This window comes from Pseudorasbora parva, chromosome 24 (genome assembly GCF_024679245.1).
Source record: "Pseudorasbora parva isolate DD20220531a chromosome 24, ASM2467924v1, whole genome shotgun sequence".
Lineage (NCBI taxonomy): Eukaryota > Metazoa > Chordata > Actinopteri > Cypriniformes > Gobionidae > Pseudorasbora > Pseudorasbora parva.
In genome coordinates, this window is record NC_090195.1 from 17,450,445 (window position 1) to 17,471,769 (window position 21,325).

Consider the following 21,325-nt stretch of genomic DNA (forward strand, 5'->3'; position numbering starts at 1 on the left):
CCCTACCACATAGTGAAAAGACAGAAAGCCGGAAAATTCCGTCAATGGCAGGGAAAAACCTATAAACAGAGACACATCACTCAGACACATCAGATTTGTTTCCTGCAGAAAACAATTACAATTCCTTGTACAGCCTATCGAAGTTAATGCAAAGTCAGTTTACAATTATGTCAAATTGTTCTGACCAGATCTCGCAATGCCTTTTCATCTTTCATGTCAGTTCACCTTTTTATGACCATCACTGTATCCGCATTTCAGAGGACAAGGTGTGGACGACTGTGGTGAATAACCTCCCAGCACAGACGGCAGTGACTGGCTCCAGCCGGGAGAGACGGACGGTGTTGCAGCTAAACTACAGTGCCTCTATGGAGCAGGTCACAGCTATAACCAACAGCGCTGAGCACTGCGAACAGCACGTAGCCTACGCCTGCCGAATGTCACGCCTACTCAACACACCAGGTACAGAGAGATTGTGTGTGTGGCCTGGTAAACCCTACATATGGAGACAATTCTTGTTCTTCTGGGATAAATCATACTAAGTGATTTTTTTTTTTAAATGTAAAAATGCAGAACTTTTTCTGTGATGGGTAGAATTGGTGTAGATGGATAGAATATACATTTTGTACAGTATAAAATCTTTATGTCTATGGAAAGTCGCCATAAAACATGAAAAAACAGTGTGCTTGCGTGTGTTTGTTTGCGCGCTTGCGGAAAATAGATTATTACAGGGAATTGTAGGGTGATAGGCTATCTAAACCTTAAATAAATAAAAAATTATAATTTTATCTAACTGTTGTGATAAATCTTGCCGTAACAAATGAGGGTCAAGTACCTTGATAACTTGGTAAACTGATTGTAGAATAAGAATGCAACCTTAATAGTCCCACAGTGGCGGATGCTCTCCCATTTTCCACTGCTCTCTGTTTGAACCCACTTATTTTTGGCGGTTTGCCCAGTTGTTGAACTGCAAGAATAGTACGGAACCATCCCAGGATGTGGTTTATGTTATAATGGCTTGGTTTCTGGAGGATTAGTACTACATGTGCTAACTCTGTGTGAGTTTGTGTGGGCTAACAGCTGGACTTAATAACTAATTAGTGCTAAATAAAATGGAGAAGTTGCTGTAGAAAGAATATAGTTGAATCCCAGTTCTAAGAGAAACAAGTATAAACACATTCATAAATCACTTGTGCTGGTTAACAGGTGGGCGGCGTAAGATTCGCTCGCTGATAGTTCCACGTGGGCTCTTCCAATTAGCTGTTTATAAGAACATTTAAATTGACAAGCAGTCAATGGAGGCTGATTCAAATTAGCAAAATGTTAAAGTGTAAGAAGTTAATTAAAATGGAATGAAAAAAAGAGGCATTTTAGAATCTGTTCTCAAGTAAAGCTCTTCATGTATCATGTAAAAGTAGAGCTGTCAATTTAATAAGTAAAATTCAGCTTAAAAGCGTATAAGAATACTTTAAGCATATGTGACCCGTGCTGACAAAATGAGTCACAATGAGCACATTTTAAAATCATAAAGTCATGTTCTATTGATTTCTTTGAATCATTTGAAGTCCAAAAATATATTAAAGAATTTATATAAATATATACAATAGAAATGCATCTCTTTGCTTTAGAAGGCCTTTATTAACCCCCAGGAGCTGTGTGGAGCACTTTTGTAATGTATGATATTTTGATATACTGTGATTCTGTATGTGTATATCACTGTCTGCGAGGCATCTTTGTGCTTTGTGCATTTTGTATGTGTCGGTCAGCGTTGTTTTAGATTGTTTTATTTACATCAGCATGAATTTGAAAATCACATTTCATTGGTTTAGGCTCCTGCCATCAGAATTTGCAATGGATATTCACAACGTTAGAATGCTGCGCTTTAAAACAATACAAAACTTGTGCTGAAGGGACACACCAGTACCCGAGAAGCGAGCAGAGAAAAACAGCATTTAGATGTTTAATTTCTATTTGGAGCATGACACATTTGGCCAAAATGAATGCTAAAAACATAATGTTATAGAAGATTCCCTTTAAAATAAATGCAGTTTGAACTTTCTATATAATATCTAAGATCCTGAAAAACTGTTTTTTACATTGATAATAATAATAAATATTTCTTGAGCAGCAAATCAGCATATTAATTCTGAAGGATCAGGTGACACTGAACTGGAGAAATGATGCTAAATAATGTGTCACCTCGGGAATAAATACAATTATAAAAGTGATCAAATAAGTTCAGCCTTGGCGAGCATAATATAAAAATGTCATACATACATGCATAATATGACATATGCAGTCCTTCCTATTGTATTCTCTCTCATATGACACTTCAATCCTTCTCTTCTTCACCCCTGCAGCTCTCGATCATTCACCTTCTCTCTTATTTATTTGTACTACCATGCTCTGCCAGTCTTTGCCACTATCCCCTGGCACTCTTGCGACCCATTTTCTGATTACAGTCAGCAATAACAATTTGCAGCTTGGCTGATGCTAATCTATTAATGAGCATGAAGCACGGTGAAGACTGCTGTTCATGTTCTTAATGCTAATCTGACTTTGGAAAAAGCCTCTGCTCGTACTGTAGGCTCTTCCCTGATGGGTTCTCTCTACCAATACCTCTATACCAACAAATACTATGTTAAATTAGGCATGAACAGAATATCTCTCTCAGTCCACTCTATCTACACATATCAATACAGGTGAGGGCACTTGCCTCATTGCATGTGCAGAGACTAGCAGTAAGCTACATTCACACTGTTTTTGGGATCAACCGCATTTACTTATAGGTTTGAGTCTCGAAATGTCCTGTTCAAACAGCAACTTACATTTATGTCTCAAATACTGTCTGTATGAATGTTAAATGGGGGTCAAGGGTTTTTTCTTACCAGTAACAGTGAGAGTGATGTTGACAAGATCTAAAACCTTCAGATGACACACACAAAAGCACACAAGAAAATGAAACACACAGGTTTGCCGGTATGAGTTAGATTATATATATGTATTTTGAATTACGCATTGCATTAGTTTGTGTTTTAAAAGTAAATGGAAATTTCTGTAAAATTACTGGATAATGTACTGGCAGAAAATTACCAGAACATTTTCCGTTTTAATTTGTTAGTGTGCTGGTAATTTTTTGCCAGTATTATCCAGTAATTTTACGGAAATTTCCGTTAACCCTTAAAACACAAACTTAAAGGCTTACTTCACCGCTTTTTCATATTAAACTATGTTATTCCCTTAACTAAAACGAGTTGATACATACCTCTCTCGTCTCAGTGTGTGCACTTAATCTCTCTGACGCGCGGTGATGATCTGATAGCATTTAGCTTAGCCCACTAAGCCCAGTTCATTCACTATGGAACCAAACAGAGATCAAGTTAGAAGTACCAAACACCTCCACGTTTCCCCTATTTAAATACAGTTACACGAGTAGTTGAACGATCACGTATGGTGACAAAATAAAACGTGGCGCGTTTCTAATCGGATTAAAATGGAGAACTATAATGTATGGCGGATTAGCACTTCTGAGAGTACTTCGGCTCGGCGCAGTAAAAAGTCCCGGCCGAAACATCTTTCCTATCACCTCCCCCTCACTCTCTCATTTCTGTCAATAGGGAGATGTGAGGGAAGATGTTTCGGCCGGGACTTTTTACTGCGCCGAGCCGAAGTACTCTCAGAAGAGTATGAGATGCTATTCCGCCATACATTATAGTTCTCCTTTTTAATCCAATTAGAAACATGCCACGTTTTATTTTGTCATCATACTTGATCGTTCAACTACTCGTGTAACTGTATTTAAATTATACAAAGATACATACATACATACATACAGTATGACAATAAAATACAATACAAAACTGCTCACGAGAGTCTTGTGTTCTAAAAGCTTCTTGTCGGAATACCTCTCATTGATAGTAACATATATTTGATTGAGTGTATGAGACATTGCACGAGATTTACAGAGTAGTTTGTTTGACCGTGTTGTGTAGTGGATGATAACTGATGATGTTCACTGGACTATTAGCTTGTCCATCACAGTTCTGCTGTCTGGCCTTCAGTCGTCTTTACTGAAGGACTGTCAGTGCTGTGGTTATGCACTGTGTTGACAAACCTACAGGATGGACAGTGTCCCTTTGAGTGTTTATCTGCCCCCTTGTGTGTATTAATACATGACAGCACAGTTTTTGTCACGTTTCACACAAAGGAAAATGGTGCGAGGACTCAAGTGCAGATAAATGAAGATTTATCTACAAAATAAAACATAAATACAAAACAAACACCCACGAGGGGGTAAAAAAACATAACACATAAGACATAAACCAAAATCTCAAACCAAAGCGGGGAATCACAGGCAAACGGAGAGACGTAGACATAACAGCGATCTGACAAAGACTGACAAACGCAAGGAGCTTATAAAAGGGAACAAATGAGGCAGGGACCGAGGGAACACAGGTGGGGCAAATGAAACCAATAATGAGATAAGGGGGGAGGGATCAAAAAGAGACAGAAGCACATGGCCACACTAACAAAACCCACATGTGCACTCAAGGCAGGACAGGCATGTGACAGTTTTCTAGTTTTACATAATTTCATTTGTTTGATTGACCTGTTTTAGTTTTTCCAGAGAACTTTGTTTATTTTATAATGACCAGACAAGATCACATTTTGGGGGATCGATGTTGGTAATCGCAGCAATTACAGGACAAAGTGGTCAGCCAGACAGCATATTGACAGAGCATATGCTCAGTAGATAGGCATTAGTGCAGAGTTGTGTCGTGTCCATGTCATCCACAAGTGCCATCCATGCCTTATGGACTTGGAGTGGAATTACTGAATACATATTAAGTCATATTGAATTAAAAACATTTGCAATTTTTTTTATAAAAATCTTTTATTTGTAAGATTTTTAAATATGTATTTGTAATATACAACATACAAAACACATATATAATAAAACATCTTAAATATTACAAATATTTTGGTGAGACTTTACAAAAAGGTATCATTTGCTAATGTTAGTTAATATTGCTTAGCATTAACTAACACTGAATGATGCTTTTAGCATGTACAAAATTTACAAATACGTTTTTAAGATCAAAAGTTGTATCTATTAATATTGGTTAATAAACTTTGAACTAATGTGAAGTAATACAATTTGTATTTACTTAATTAAACGGAAATGCTTTGATATTTCTCATTGTTAGATAATGCAGTAAAATATATTTAATTTAAGATGTGAATGCATTTGAGTTTTATTTACAGTAGATATTTATGTATATACTATCATTATTATTATTTAGTCCAAAAGTGTTTTCTTTTTCTTTTGTTATATCTTACCTAAGGAATGAAGTGATCCAGGACTGCCGCTGTTGCCCCTTCAAAAACAATAGTTGCATGTTGCCTCGTCATGTCACAGAATCTAAATCCTCCCTTTAGACAGTTTATACTCAGATACATATGAAGAGACAGTGGAAGAGCAAACTATTTCCCAAAATATGCTTTCTAAATTGACTGTCAGGTTTCATCAAATTATGAAGGGCTGGCATTCTGCAGCCAAATGAAGCGTTAAATCAGAATTGCATCCAGGGTGCATTAAGTTTGGTAATTGGGAAGTTAAACTGTAATTGTCCTAATTTCTTGATGCCTTCAACCCTCTCATGGATGAGCCGTCAGGTTGTTCTATTGCAGCTTTTCTTTGTCTGTGCCGTCCCCGGTGTCCTCGGGCCTTTTGACCTCCATTAGCTCAACATTGGAGACGGAGTTGAGAGATGTCCGTACATGTCCGTATGTCATCCCTTCCCATAACGGCACAATCAACAGTGACGTTTTGTTTATTCCTCGTCCCCAACAGAAGGACCAGAGGTCCATTTGTATTTAAATTGTTCTCTTTACAGCTAAATTAACCACCTTCTACTATGATTAGGCCTTGGCTGTCACACAAAGGAAATTGAATGTGATGATTATGATGAATTGAGAAAAGTGTTTTTGTTTTGTCTCATTTTTTTGGTTCAGTTTTGATAAACAGACAGTATATTGTCAAGTGGAGCCTGTGGCTGATTGAATGAGCAGAGCATATAAATAAGAGCAGACAGTGAGCCGTGAACCATGAGGGGGCTTTGTTACTGTGATGTCCACACAATTAAAAGTGTTCCTTTTCTTGATCAGCAGGCAAATCTAAAAGACATGAGCTGAGTGCTCGACTTCAATAACAGGCCTTATTCTTTTTAGCCTATAGTCTTTAGAAAACATCTCACTTTCAGCACCCTGTCTAGTGCTGTAACAGTATTGAAATAAACATTGTGTAAATTATCTGTTTTTGAAAATACTTTAGATTTCCTCGACCAAACATTACTTGTATTATTTTCTTCTGGTAGTTAAGATATAAGCCACGTTTCCACTGCAGGAACTTTCCCCAGGAACTCTGGACTTTAGGGTGGTACTCAGTGTTTCAACCGCAGGAACCAGGGTCTAAATGAAGTTCCGGGTAAAAATGTTCCCCTCAAAATGGCCCTGCTTGTGAGGTAGGACTTTTTCAAAGTTCAGGAACTTTCTGGGGTGGGACTTGAGCATGCTGATTGGTTGAGCTCATGCAGCATTTTATTTCAATCTAAAAGTGGTGCATGTAGTAAGAGTTGTTTACTATTCAAATCAACAATGGAGTTTAAAAATATGACCGATGGACTAACGAAATTCAGTCTTTATAAAGTTTATTCATGAAGGACAAAATCCAGTGGGCTCTAGAATGTGATGTGCAGTCCTACGCCACCGGACTTATCTTTATGGTACTTTAGATTGTGATGGAAATCCAGACAGCAACAGGTCGTAGGGAAAACTGTGTCCTGGGACAAATTGTTCTGGGTAATTTTGTTGGAAATGGGGCTATAGTCACTTTTGGCATTTGGAGGGAAAAAAAACAGGCTGTGGACAGGGGTCTGCATGGGCACCCTGACTAGTCTGCAGCTATGCAGCCCCATACACAACAAACTGTGATGCACTGTGTATTCTGACACCTGTCATGTTAGACCCAGCATTAACTTCTTGAGCAATTTGAGCTACAGTAGCTTGCCGGTTTGATCGGACCTCATGGGCCAGCCTTCGCTCCCCACATGCATCAATGAGCCTTGGCCGCCCATGACCCTGTCACCTGTTCACCACTGTTCCTACTTTGGACCACTTTGGATAGATACTGACCACTGCAGACCGGGAACACTATCTAGCCATCACAATTTGGCCCTTGTCAAACTCTTTTAAAATACGCTTGGCCATTTTTACTGGTTCTAACACATCAATTTTGAGAACAAAATGTTTACTTGCTGGCTAATATATCACATAAAAGGTGTCATGATGACAAGACAATCAGTGTTATACACTTTACCTGTCATAATGTTATGCCTGATCCATGTGTGAAAAAAAAGTTTGAACACATTAGTATTTGTAATGTTTTTGAAAAAAGTTACTTCTGCTCATCAAGCAAAGCTGAATTTTCAGGATCATTACTCCAGTCTTCACTGTCACATGATCCTTCAGAAATCATTCTATGATGATGATTCATTTTCAAAGTTGGAAACAGTTCTGCTGCTAAATATTTTTTCATAACCTGTGTTACTTTTTTATAATAAATACATTAAAATACATTAACTGTAAAATACATTAAACGGGCGGCAATGGCTCAGTGGTTCATGTAGTTTGTCTACAAACCAGAAGGTTGGTGGTTCAATCCCCGGTTCCACCTGACCAAGTGTCGAAGTGTCCATGAGCAAGACACCTAACCCCAGCTGCTCCCGACGAGCTGGATGGTGCCTTACATGGCTGACATCGCCGTCGGTGTATGAATGGGTGAATGTGAGGCAAAATGTAAAGCACTTTGGATAAAGTGCTATATAAATGCAGTCCATTTATAATACTAATATAATATAAAAAGAAGCAAATGTTTTAAAAATATAAATATTTTGTAACAACAATATACACTACTGGTCAGTAGTTTGATGAATAAAAAAGAATACACTTTGATGAATAAAAAAAGAAGCAAATGTTTTAAAAATATAAATCTTTTGTAACAACAATATACACTACTGGTCAGTAGTTTGGGGGTCAGTCATTTTTTTCTTTCTTTTTTTGAAATAAATCAATAATTTTATTCAGCAAGGATGTGTTAAATTGATAAAAATTTATAGTAAAGGAGATTTATATTATTTGAATATGTTTTTATTTTGCATAAATGCTGTTCTTTTGAACCTTTTATTCATCAAATATTTTAGGCAGCAGAACTGTTTCCAGCAGAACTTTTTTTGGCCTGTACTGTACTGTGCATATATATATATATATATATATATATATATATATATATATATATATATATATATATATATATACATACATACGTGCATATATGCACAGTGTGTGTGTATAGATAAGCTGTTCAAAAGTTTGGGTTTTTTAAAAGAAGTCTCGTACTGTTTGCTCACCCAGGCTGCATTAATTTGATAAAAAATACATTAAACTGTAATTTATTCCTGTGACAGCAAAGCTGAATTTCCAGCAGCCATTACTCCAGTCTTCAGTGTCACATGATTCTTCAGAAATCCTTCTAACATGCTGATAGGAAGTTCAAAAGAACAGAATTTATTTGAAAAAACATTTTTAATAAATTACTTTACTGTCACTTTCGATCAGCTTAATGTGTCTTTGCTGAAAAAATGGTTAATTTCTTTCAAAATGTGTTTGTTTATATGTAATTTAATCTGCATTTAAAACATTCATAGGGCATACGCGAACATGAATGATCTGTGCATCCCTTGAATACCCTGCATTTTCTGCTGTGATGTTCTTTTTGTATTCAGGTCTTATCGGTAGGAGAGTTGTAGATCCTCTCGAGACATAAAGATTTTATAGCAGTATGTAATGTATGAAACCGCAAAGGGCAGCCCAGAAAATGATTAACAAGACTCTGGACCAGAGGAGGAAACAGAGAGAGAGAGGGTGATGTCTAGTGGTGTTGCCTAAAGAGTCTTTTCTCAAATTCAGATCACTCTTGCAATCTTCTCATCTATAAATCTGCCACAAAACCCAAGTGTAAAGTATTTAGCTTGTTGTTTTTTTTCCAGTTCAAGCAAACAGTCATCTATAGATTTACTGCTCAATCAAACTGTTTTAGTTTCAGGATTAAAAAAACAACAACAACAACAAAAAAACACGTCAATGCATCAAAATGTCACATTTTTGCCGAAAGAGCAATTTATGGGCTAGTTCACCAATGACATCATTTACTCACCCTCATGTTGTTCTAAGCTCATTTATATTGTTCTCCTTGGAACACACAAGAATTTTTGAAGAATCTTCACACTGCCCTGTTCCATACAACATCTGTTTATAATGACTACAACTGTTAAACACTAAACAAGCCCAAAAAAAATCATATAACCTGCACTCTAAGTGTTCTGAATTCAGATCAGTATCTGTGTGAGGGTACAGTTTGACATTTTAAGCTGTCATTCACTGGAGTTGTGAACTTAAGAACCGCTGTGAACAGATAAATAATTCAGTGAGTTGAACTCAAGAACTGGGTCTTTAATTGAATCCGTTTTTCGTGGCATTTTCAGTGTTGATCTGGTTCACAAACAGAACTGACTCATTCATTCAAATTGATTTCTACAAATTCAAGTTCAACACTGATTCTGTGATTTGGTTGTGGGATTATGCAAGTAGAAGACTATATAATAACTGTATTTACTATATAACATATATTATTTTATTCTTTTTAAGAGGTAGTTTTTGAAGGATAAAAGCATCATAAATGTGAGTAAATGATGACTATTCCTATGACTGTGGTGGTTGCTTAGAACAAAATAATTGCTTTAAAGTTCTAAGAAGTGTTAACCCTGCTTTTGAAACCTATATTATTGCTTACGGTGAGGTTAAACGCAGCACTACATTGTTCATTAATAATTTATTTTGTTGAGCTATCAAAATAAATGGCTTCTGTTATTAGTTAATTCATCATATTTATTTTTGCTGTTGACCTTAAATGTTTGCTGGTCCGTGTATTAAGGAAAAAGCATAAGCCTTAAAATGTTGTGCTTTTATGTGCTTCCTGGTCTTTGTATGAGGATATGAAGATAAATTATGTTGCATAAACGTTCTATCAGAGTAACCAGAGCATGTCCACACCACACAGTTTAAAACCACATTAAAATGCAGACTGTCCTTTTGTGCTTCAGAAATTATTAGAGGTGCTCAGACAGCTCATTGCCCTGACACTTATAAACGAAATTGACGTCATTTGGTTTACTCTACATGAACCCGACTATTTGCCCTTTGACCGCCAGACTATTCATATTGAGAAAGATATGCGGAGAAACAGCTCAAATGCATAATGAGATGCAAAGTAAGCGGGCGTTCTGTCAGTGTGAGAACAGACAAGGCTCTTTAGCTAAAACGAACCAAAATGTTGGTCAGTAATGTTTCATTTATGGGTATAATTATAGCTTTATTCATGGTGAGAGGTGAAATGCTTAGAATTTGCTACATTCATTTTGAATATCAAAGAGAATGTTGATTTAGGTGCATTCACTTGAGTATTTTATATATAGAATGTATTTTTCTTTAAAGTCCATTAGAGTGTCAATGGAACCATCTTAATTACGGCCGAAAAAGTTTCATGATGACACTATTATACAGTGCCCTTGTTACATACATGTACTTTCCATAGTAATAAATTATGCATAATTGCATGCAACAAATTCTAAACCTAATCCTATTACACTGACACCTTAAAATAAACTGTAACTAGTTTTAATATTTTATAACATTAATTAACAAAATTAGTTAACATGAACTAACAATTCAGTTTTTTTAAAGAATTCATTAATGCCAATTAATGTTAATCTCAGCATTCACTAATTCAAATCAAAAGATGTATCTGTAAACATTAGTTAATGAACCTGAACTAACATCAACTAATAATGAACAGTTGTATTTATAATTAATGTTAACAAAGATTAATAAGTACGGTAATGAATGTATTGCTCATTGTTATTTAATATTAGTTACTGCATTAACTTACCTTAACTAATGGAATCTTTTTGTAAAGTGTTACCCACTTTATTTTAAGTTGACATAGTTACACATTATTACATGTACTTACTATAGTAATAAAAGTAAATTATGTATATTTACAAGTTACTGAACCAAATCCTACACATAACATAACTCTATAGAAAGTACATATAGTTAGTTGATATCACATGTATGTACAATGTAACTAAGTCACCTTAAAATAAAGTTGTTGTTTTTTTTTTGTTTTTTTTTTTTTTTTAATCTTTTTTTTCAATGCAGTGATGTTCAGACATTTTGAGATTTTGGAACCTTTGTTATAATATGGGTCAATGTCACTATTTCACACATAATTTTCCTTTTAGAATTTAAAAGAACCACAGCTCTATAAATCTCATCATTTGCATATGACACCAATAATCTGATATTAGCACCGTGACAGGTAGAGCGTGATTAGAATTTATTTCCCAAAACAGACCCAAATATTCCTCTCTAGATCGCATTGTTCTGCTGCAACCTTTAGCAAATGTTAACTAGATCTGAGCGATGTTTGTTTTGTCGAGAAGCGATCCTATTTACAGGCGAGTCAACAGTACTGTGCTATTTGGCTACGCCTTTGCTTCCGTGCCATGTAAATATATTTAGCATTCTAAAATGCCCTTGTCCCACATGAGACAGTAGAGGAAGTTTAATTAGGTAATGAATCCTCTGGGGTGTGGCAAAGGCACTTTTTCTGTCAAAGATGAGTCTTTGGTGTTAAGTCAGTTCAGTTTATATATACACCAATAAGGCATAGCATTATGGCAGGTGAAGTGGATAACACTGATTATCTCTTCATCACGGCACCTGTTAGTGGGTGGGATATATTAGGCTGCAAGTTAACATTTTGTCCTCAAAGTTGATGATGGTTAGATGACTGGGTCAGAACATCTCCAAAACCGCAGCTCTTGTCGGATGTTCTCAGTCTACTGTGGTCAGTATCTATCAAAAGTTGTCCAAAGAAGGAACAGCGGTGTTCCGGTGACAGAGTCATGGGTGGCCAAGGCTCATTGATCCATGTGGGCTGATCAAACAGACGAGCTACTGTCGCTCAAATTGCTCTAAAAGTCAATGCTGGTTCTGATATAAAGGTGTCAGAATATACAGTGCATTGCAGTTTGTTGTATATTTGGGCTGCATAGCCACAGACCAATCAGAAGGCTCATTCTGACCCTGTCCACCACTGAAAGCACCAACAGTGGACCAGAACAGGACCATGGAGAAATAGAAGGTGTCCTGGTTGTTTCAATCATGCTTTCTTTCACATCACGTGGATGACTGGGTGCATACGTGTTGCTTACCTGAGGAACACATGGCACCAGGATGCACTATGGGAAGAAGCCAAGCCGGCAGAAGCAGTCTGATTCTTTGGGCAATGTTCTGTTGGGAAGTTTTAGGTCCTACCATCCATGTGGATGTTTCTTTGACACGTACCACCAACTAAGCATTGTTTGCAGACCACGTACACTCTTTCATGGAAATGGTATTCCCTTGTGGCTGTGGCCTCTTTCAGCAGGATAATGTGCCCTGCCACAAAGCAAAAATGGTTCAAGAATGGTTTAAGGAACACGAGTTTGAGGTGTTGACTTGGCCTCCAAATCCCCTAGATCTCAATCGAGCATCTGTGGGATGTGCTGAACAAACAAGTCAAATCCATGGAGACCCCAGCTTACAGTACTTAAAGGATCTGCTGCTAACATCTTGGTGCCAGATACCACATCACACCTTCAGGGGTCTAGTGCAGTCCATGCCTTGACGGGTGAGGACTGTTTTGGCACCAACACAGTTTTAGGTAATAATGTTATGTCCAATAGATCATCTGAACGTTTGACTGGGTCTATGGGCATGTTATGTGTGAGGTTAACAAGATACATCGCATTTACTTCAGTTAACATGATAGGAGCTGCCTTGATGTTATAATCAAGGACATGATGTTTGATGTCTTATTAGCATGCATGATGTACATATCAGATATAATAGAAATTGATTCAATTCCTGGCTGATAAGAGCTTATTAGAAGCCTGGGGGTTTGTGTGGATCTTTGAATTGAAATCTGTGTGTCTTACTCAGAGTTAATGATCAACAAACCAAGTACACATCTTGTGCTCCCAATCATTCACACCGTGAAATCCAGCCTATTACCATTTGCATAAATTAACGCATCATTAAATTCAATAATATAGTCATATGTTTTATTGACACCGTCATATGTCATTTTAGCCCACTTGTGTGCATGACTGGTACGCCTCAAATCTTCATGCCTAGTTTTTCAGATTGAAGTTAATGAAAAGTTATCTTTTTCTCTTCCCTTTCCAAAAAAGTCATCAGAACGTATACTTTCCAGGTAATCTGTGTATTTATTATTGCCACAGTTGCAGCAAGAAAATATCCTAAACCTAGTGCCCTGCCCATGGCTATGAGACAGCCGTCTGCGGTGTTATGTCTGTGAGCAGAAATTAAAATTTAGTCGTGACAATGGGATGGACTTTACCCAGGATGCAGTCTGTCTCCCATGGCAGCAATAGGAGGAAAACAGTATCCAAGAGGAAGGCGCAGTTAATTGCACTGGGCAGCCACGCCACAGTTTGCCTCATGTGCTCCAGATGGTCCAGGACAACACAAGCTGCTTCATTATCAACATGGTCAGCCCTGTTTGTGCCTGCTGGCACGAGGGGTTCATGGATTGCTTATGGTTTAAATTAAGAGTGCATTCCAGGAAAATGGCCTGTCCTCTACCTTTCCCATTTCTGATAGTAATGTATTTGCATACAGACATGGATACATAGAGTAACACTTTACACTAACTTTTCTTTTTTTCTCTGTAAAATTTCCTAACATTGGTTTAATGCATTTAACAATACTTTTATAACATTCATTAATCTAGGTTCATTTTAATTTACTGTAACATTTTAAAAGTTATTGAAGTAACATAGGTAAATTGCTTATGAACAAACATGAATTGAAAATTAAAAATAGTAGGGTATATCTATGGATTAACATTAACAAAGCGTATAAATAAAAGTTCTGCTAAATGCTAGTTCATGATACCTAATCTATTATGTTGAATTTAAATAATTGCAATTTTTTGTTACCATAATTATTATTATTATACTTGAACATTCTAATTATTTTAAATAAATTGTATATAATTTTGTAATATTCATACATTTAATCATTTAGCAGATGCTTTTATTCAAAGAGACTTAGAAATTGGGAGAGCAATAGAAGCAATCAAAAACAAGTGTTGCTGAAAAATGAAAAGTGAAAAAATGAAATGAAAATGAAAATGGTTAAAGACTCAGTAGCTCGGGTTGTCCAGGTAAAGACCTGTGAAAGTGATTTTGTGCCTTTTTGAGATGGCATTAAAAGGAGCCGTTCACTTGCAAAACACAAGCTTCTGGATGGCACGTAGGTATGAAGTAATGAGTTTAGGTATAGAGGTGTAGAGATGGTGGTTGTACTGTAGACATGAATTTGATGCGAGCGGAAATTGGCAACCAGTGCAATTTTTAGAGGTGAGATGTGACGTGCGCTCTCTTTAGCTTGTTCTTTAGATCACTCTTGCTTCAGCATCCTGGATCAGTTGCAAAGGTTTGATAGTGTATGCTTGAAGGCCTGCAATATCATTACAATAGTCCAGTCTGGATAGAACAAGCTTGGACAAGGAGTTGGCTATCATGATCCGATAGGAAGGGCTCTGATCCTCTTAATGTTGTAGAAAGCAAATCTGCAGGACTGCAGCACCTCAAGTAGCTCTGTCTCCGCAAGGTTTAGTGAAAGATGGTGGTTCTTGATCCAGCAAGCCAGGCTGAGATGCGTGCCACTACCGTTGGATAGACTGGTTGGAATGTGAGGTACAGTTGTGTCATCAGCATAGCAGTGATTGAAAAGAAAAAAACAAGTTTCTGAATGACAGACCGTAATGATGAAGGACCTACCTGAGAGGTAAGCCTTGAACCATTGGTGTGTGGTTCCTGAGATGCCCTCTGTCTTGAGGTTTGAATGGTGGTTAACTGTGTCAAAAGCAACAGACAGATCCAGCAAGATGAATATACTGAGGATTTGGAAGCTGCTCTTGCTAGTCTCAGAGCCTCGATAACCGAGAGCAGGGCAGTCTCAGGTGAGTGTCTGCTTTTGAAACCAGACTTTCTGAAACTAGGTTGTTGTTCAAGAGGTTGTTTTGTGCAAGAAAGATATAGACATAGTGGCTGATTAAAAGCATAATTTGTTTATTGATTGATTCGTGGATTGATTGAACACAGAACACAGTTGAGTTGAGTCTTTACTGTCACTTTTGATAAATTTAATTCCTCTATGCTGTATACAAGTATTAATTTCTTTATTTAAAAAATTTTTACTGACTCCACATTTTTGAACGGTACAGGATTCCGACTGTGATGGAATATCTAATTAGGATTGTAAATTGCACTTTTGCAGTTGTTCAGTATTTCATTAAGTAGATATTGCTCTACATGGAATCCAATAATCATAAACGACAAGAATGGCCATGTTAAAGTTATAGAAATTCATTGCTCAAGTACATGGAACCAGTGCTTAGTTCATAGCCTTTCTTTCCCATCCTGACAGTGATGTGCAGAGAGACTTGGCATTCTCTGCTTAAAATTCCCTCTACAGAATTTTTCTCAGTCAATTTGGAAAGTGTCTCAGAAAATGCAAATTGACATGGTTGTATGTTTTTGCGTATAGACAATCTTCACGCCCTGTTGAGATCACATCCTGATCCTGACTTCCTGAGAGATTCAAACTGCTTTACATCTGTGTGATCTGAAAACACAAATGACTGTGAGTTTATAAAATATATAACACAAAGTACTGAATTTACATTATTTTAGATAAGATAAGAAGTCTAGTTTTTGCTTATTCATTGAAAATAAAATGTTGCCCCCCTCCCTTTAGATACCATTTAGATATTGCAATAGACTGTTCCCTTATATAATAGATGCTTTTGCGATGCCTTAAAGGTCTTGTTAGTTTGCTCTGCTGTATCAGATTTGATAAGATGAATGATGAAAGTTATAATGAGGGGATTTAACTGGATGAAAAGATTAAAACATTACAATGGGAGATTTAACAACTGGGAAATGTGAGCATGTAATGCTTCCTAATGAACTGCTTGGTCTCTTTAGTTTGTGACCTTCAAGTTCATCAGAAGTTTTTCTGACATAATTGAATTATTTGTAATATGCTGCCAGTGATGTTAAATGCAACTCTAATAGATGATATGAACAATTAAGTTGAATTACTGGCAAATGTGTGAATACGATCTGTTACTTAGCACATTTGGTAAACACTTAGCCTTTGACTTTGTGTAATGCATTCACAGCTTTGAAAAATCATTCATTTATGCACTACACATCTCTGTCTCACTGAAGGCAATGTCAGAGTAGTGTTAGCTCTCTTTGCGCTGGGTTAATAGACAGACTGTCTTGTAAATCCATGATTAATCTTTCTGACAGTAATGCTGTCTGTCTGTGAAGAGTGCCATACGGTACAGAGAGGGAAAAATGATAAACGATAACCCTAACCCTGCACAATTTAGGCTATTTGATAAGGTAATAGATCGACTTTTTGCTGTGCTGTAAAAAGACAAACATCTTGCCATTGAGAAAAACACTTAATGCATTAGGTTTGTATAGTCTCAAGACTGATATGAAGTGTTTATCTCATTCCAGGCCTTGTAGCGCCTGAAAATTCTGATGACAGATTATATGTTGCAAAGTTGTTATTTTTAGGTTTAGTTTTTCCGTATGTGTGTGTGTAGTCCTGGTAAACCTACGTTATAAGGACAAAATGTCTCCACAAAGATGGAAATATCCTATATCCTTGTCCGTGCATGAACATTTTGTCCCCCATGAGGAAAACCACTTATAAATCATATAGAATTGTTTAGACAATTTTTTTTTTTTTTTTTTTTTTTTTTTTTTTGAAGATGTACAAAAGCAGAAAGTATTCTGTGAAGGGTATGTTTAGCATACATCTAACTGCCTGGGACTGGCAGCTAAATGTTGACCTGGGAAGGCAGATCTAATTTCGAGAAACCATTGTTACAACAATGCTTAGGCCTGATATGGTCCTCCTTTCAGAATCATCAAGGCAGGTGGTCCTACTGTAATTGACTGTGCCCTGGGAAACCCAAATGGAAGAGGCATTTGAACGAAAGAGGGCCAAGTACAAGGAGGTGGTAATAGAATGCCATAGTAGGGGGTGGAAGACCTGCTGCAGAGGGTTTACTGGCCAGTGCCCTCAAGCTCCTGAGAATCAGGGGATGCCATCAGGAACATCACGGATGCCGCTGAGAAGGCATCTGGATGGCTGTGGATCAAAAGGGGTGATCCATGGATCATACAAGCTACCTAGACAAAAGCTTTAGACAAAGGGATCGGGACTGATCCCTGGCTGGGTCAATGGTGTATAATGTTGCAAGACCCGAAACACCCGATGACCCCAGGTTACATCACTTGATGTGTCTAGGTTGCACTTGTAAGGTGCATGCTAAAACCAGGGTTGGGTTTAGGGGATGGAATACAGTTTATACAGTCAAAAAATCATCATGTCTATGGAAAGTCCCCATAAAATATGAAAACACAACATACTCAATTCCAATTTATTGCTCAGATACTTTTTTTAAATGTGGCCAATATCAGATTCCAGTGTGAACACGTCATGGCCCTGAGCTGACTGCATGCTCAGAAGAACTTTAGAGAATGTCATACAGAAGTAAACACACAGTGAACAATAATGTAAGTGATTATGCATTTATTTATTGTGTGAACTTCCATGGAAGCCAGTGGATTTATGCGCAGGTAGTATTAAAAAAAAAAAAAAACTAAGATGAGGATGTGAAAAAAGTGTGGATGTGCATTGCAAACCATTTGACCTGTATCGGATTTAGGACCACATGTGAAAGTGGTTTGTGCTATTCACACTGTCATGACAAAAACAGATCGCATATGAGCAAAAAGGGTCACATATGAGCAAAAAAAATTGATCAGGGCCATATTTTTTATAACACATCACATCAATGAACAAAAATGGGTGTAGGATTTAAACATTTAAAAAAAAAAATCTGAAATTCCTGGTAAATGTCACAAATAATTACAATGAAATGGCAGGTAACATTGAATAAAATATGAAATTTTAAAGTAGAAAGACATAATAGAAAAGACATAGTAGAAAACATAAATACAGTGTAACCAACTGTTACATATGCAATGTTATGTCCTGCGAACATTTAGGACATGCCACAAAAGTGCAAAAGAATCTGACCACCCATCTTAACAGGTTAGAAATGACTAGCCTGACTCTCTAGCCTAGAAATCTCGACTCACCCCAGCAGCAGCAAATCCAATCTGCCGCGATATTCGTCTAGCAACTCTCAATACATTCTGAGCTGTAAAAACCAAACTCTGGTCAGGTCAGTCACATTGTGTTTAAAGTCGGTGGGCGGGGCTTAACCTAATGACAGGAGAGTTGCGCTTGCATGCTACTAGTAAACACAGAAGCTGGCGATCAAGGGTCTTTCGAATCAGCTTGGAGTTGAGCTTTTCTCTGAGAAAAGAATGGGACTGAAGTCATTCTTAAAAAGGGAAGATGTGTTCGGAGTTTTCTATCATCTATCAACTAGCTCCACTTCACCTTTGTTGCTCTGGTTGTTTGTAGCTCTATCCAGTTGTGTGCGGAGGGAGTTTGAAAGACAACCGTTTATCCCGCCCCTCGGATTGAGCCCTGTTAATGGAGAATTTCCAGACCAAGAGTTTGAGGTAAATAAATAATTTTGCAATGTTCTGCTGCTGCGGCTGGACGTGCAAATGTTTGGGCTTTTTTCTGTATGATAGAATTGTAAACATATCTAAAATACTGACATTCTGTCTATAACTCCTCTCTGAACCTGCGCTGCCCTGTATCTTGCTCTCTCATTGGCTGTTGGTCATCGCCGATGTCATTTTCAGTCAGAACTCATTTCACACAGCAGCAGTTTGAATCGCAGACAGGTCCAGATATTCAGCATGCCAAATATCTCACGGGCATCTGTGACTCGTCGGCGATTCTGTCTGATCATGTCTTTGATCATTCACACTGTGTGATTGTTACTCATGTGCACTAGCACCGATTTGCCTATGATCTCTGACATTTGTCAGCGATTTTGCAAAACCTGACGGCAAGTCAAAATCGGGCCTAGAATCGGGCAGTGTGAACTAGGCTTTTGCAGTCCTGCCTGTGCTGAAGTTTGAATGTCAGAATGGTCTAAAAAGTACAATGCTGAATGAAATATTTCTATTTTTATGGTAATTTATATTGCTGTTCTTGTGTAAAACCAGAAGCCAGCATGAAACTGGGTTTCTGTCAAACATCTTATGAAGGCATTTGTGTCACTATGGCACTATGGCCTGATTTCTTAGACAGGGCTTAGACAAAGACTATAGATATAAAAAAAGATGGTTTACTCCTATAACTTATGAATGGGAGAAACTGCAGCACGGAATATGTTCCGCCTTCTAAGTAAAAGAGACAATCGCTGATTGATAAGCTCGTTGCGTCACTGACTCTCGTCACTGAGACTTGTGTTTAATACTGCACATGAGCATTGGTTGGTCTAGCTAACTTGAAATTTTTGCTTTTTTAATGCTATTTGAGCATATGAAACAAGATTTTGTATGATTTGATATATGTTTAATTGTGTTGAATATATTGAATTGTGATTTTGCATTGCAAACATGGCCGCAGAGAAAAACACACTTTCCTTGGCCTTTTTGGCATATGGCATAGTTATATTTCACCCCCAAATCAAAAGAAAAGAAAAAAAAATACATTTAACATACTACAGGGAGTGCAGAACTATTAGGCAAATGAGTATTTTGACCACATCATCCTCGTTATGCATGTTGTCTTACTCCAAGCTGTATAGGCTGGAAAGCCTACTACCAATTAAGCATATTAGGTGATGTGCATCTCTGTAATGAGAAGGGGTGTGGTCTAATGACATCAACACCCTATATCAGGTGTGCATAATTATTAGGCAACTTCCTTTCCTTTGGCAAAATGGGTCAAAAGAAGGACTTGACAGGCTCAGAAAAGTCAAAAATAGTGAGATATATTGCAGAGGGATGCAGCAGTCATCATCGAACAATCAAGCGTTTCATTCAAAATAGTCAACAGGGTCGTGTGGAAAAACCAAGGCGCAAAATAACTGCCCGTGAACTGAGAAAAGTCAAGCATGCAGCTGCCAAGATGCCACTTGCCACCAGTTTGGCCATATTTCAGAGCTGCAACATCACTGGAGTGCCCAAAAGCACAAGGTGTGCAATACTCAGAGACATGGCCAAGGTAAGAAAGGCAGAAAGTCGACCACCACTGAACAAGACACACAAGCTGAAACGTCAAGACTTGTCCAAGAAATATCTCAAGACTGATTTTTCTAAGGTTTTATGGACTGATGAAATGAGAGTGAGTCTTGATGGGCCAGATGGATGGGCCCGTGGCTGGATTGGTAAAGGGCAGAGAGCTCCAGTCCGACTCAGACACCAGCAAGGTGGAGGTGGAGTACTGGTTTGGGCTGGTATCATCAAAGATGAGCTTGTGGGGCCTTTTCGGGTTGAGGATGGAGTCAAGCTCAACTCCCAGTCCTACTGCCAGTTTCTGGAAGACACCTTCTTCAAGCAGTGGTACAGGAAGAAGTCTGCATCGTTCAAGAAAAACATGATTTTCATGCAGGACAATGCTCCATCACACGCGTCCAAGTACTCCATAGCGTGGCTGGCAAGAAAGGGTATAAAAGAAGAAAATCTAATGATATGGCCTCCTTGTTCACCTGATCTGAACCCCATTGAGAACCTGTGGTCCATCATCAAATGTGCGATTTACAAGGAGGGAAAACAGTACACCTCTCTGAACAGTGTCTGGGAGGCTGTGGTTGCTGCTGCACGCAATGTTGATGGTGAACAGATCAAAACACTGACAGAATCCATGGATGGCTGGCTTTTGAGTGTCCTTGCAAAGAAAGGTGGCTATATTGGTCACTGATTTGTTTTTGTTTGGTTTTTGAATGTCAGAAATGTATATTTGTGAATGTTGAGATGTTATATTGGTTTCACTGGTAAAAATAAATAATTGAAATGGGTATAAATTTGTTTTTTGTTAAGTTGCCTAATAATTATGCACAGTAATAGTCACCTGCACACACAGATATCCCCCTAAAATAGCTAAAACTAAAAAC

The 21,325-nt window shown here is 37.6% G+C and overlaps 1 protein-coding gene across 2 annotated transcripts in view; it reads left to right on the plus strand.

Annotated features, from left to right (window-relative positions):
• cntnap2a (contactin associated protein 2a) overlaps positions 1–21,325 on the plus strand; it is a 506,672-nt gene that overhangs the window by 336,438 nt on the left and 148,909 nt on the right. For both annotated transcript variants that reach the window (XM_067435516.1, XM_067435517.1), the window contains exon 13: positions 259–459. In XM_067435516.1, coding sequence (XP_067291617.1) covers positions 259–459 — 201 coding nt within the window. The remainder of the gene's footprint in view (positions 1–258; positions 460–21,325) is intronic.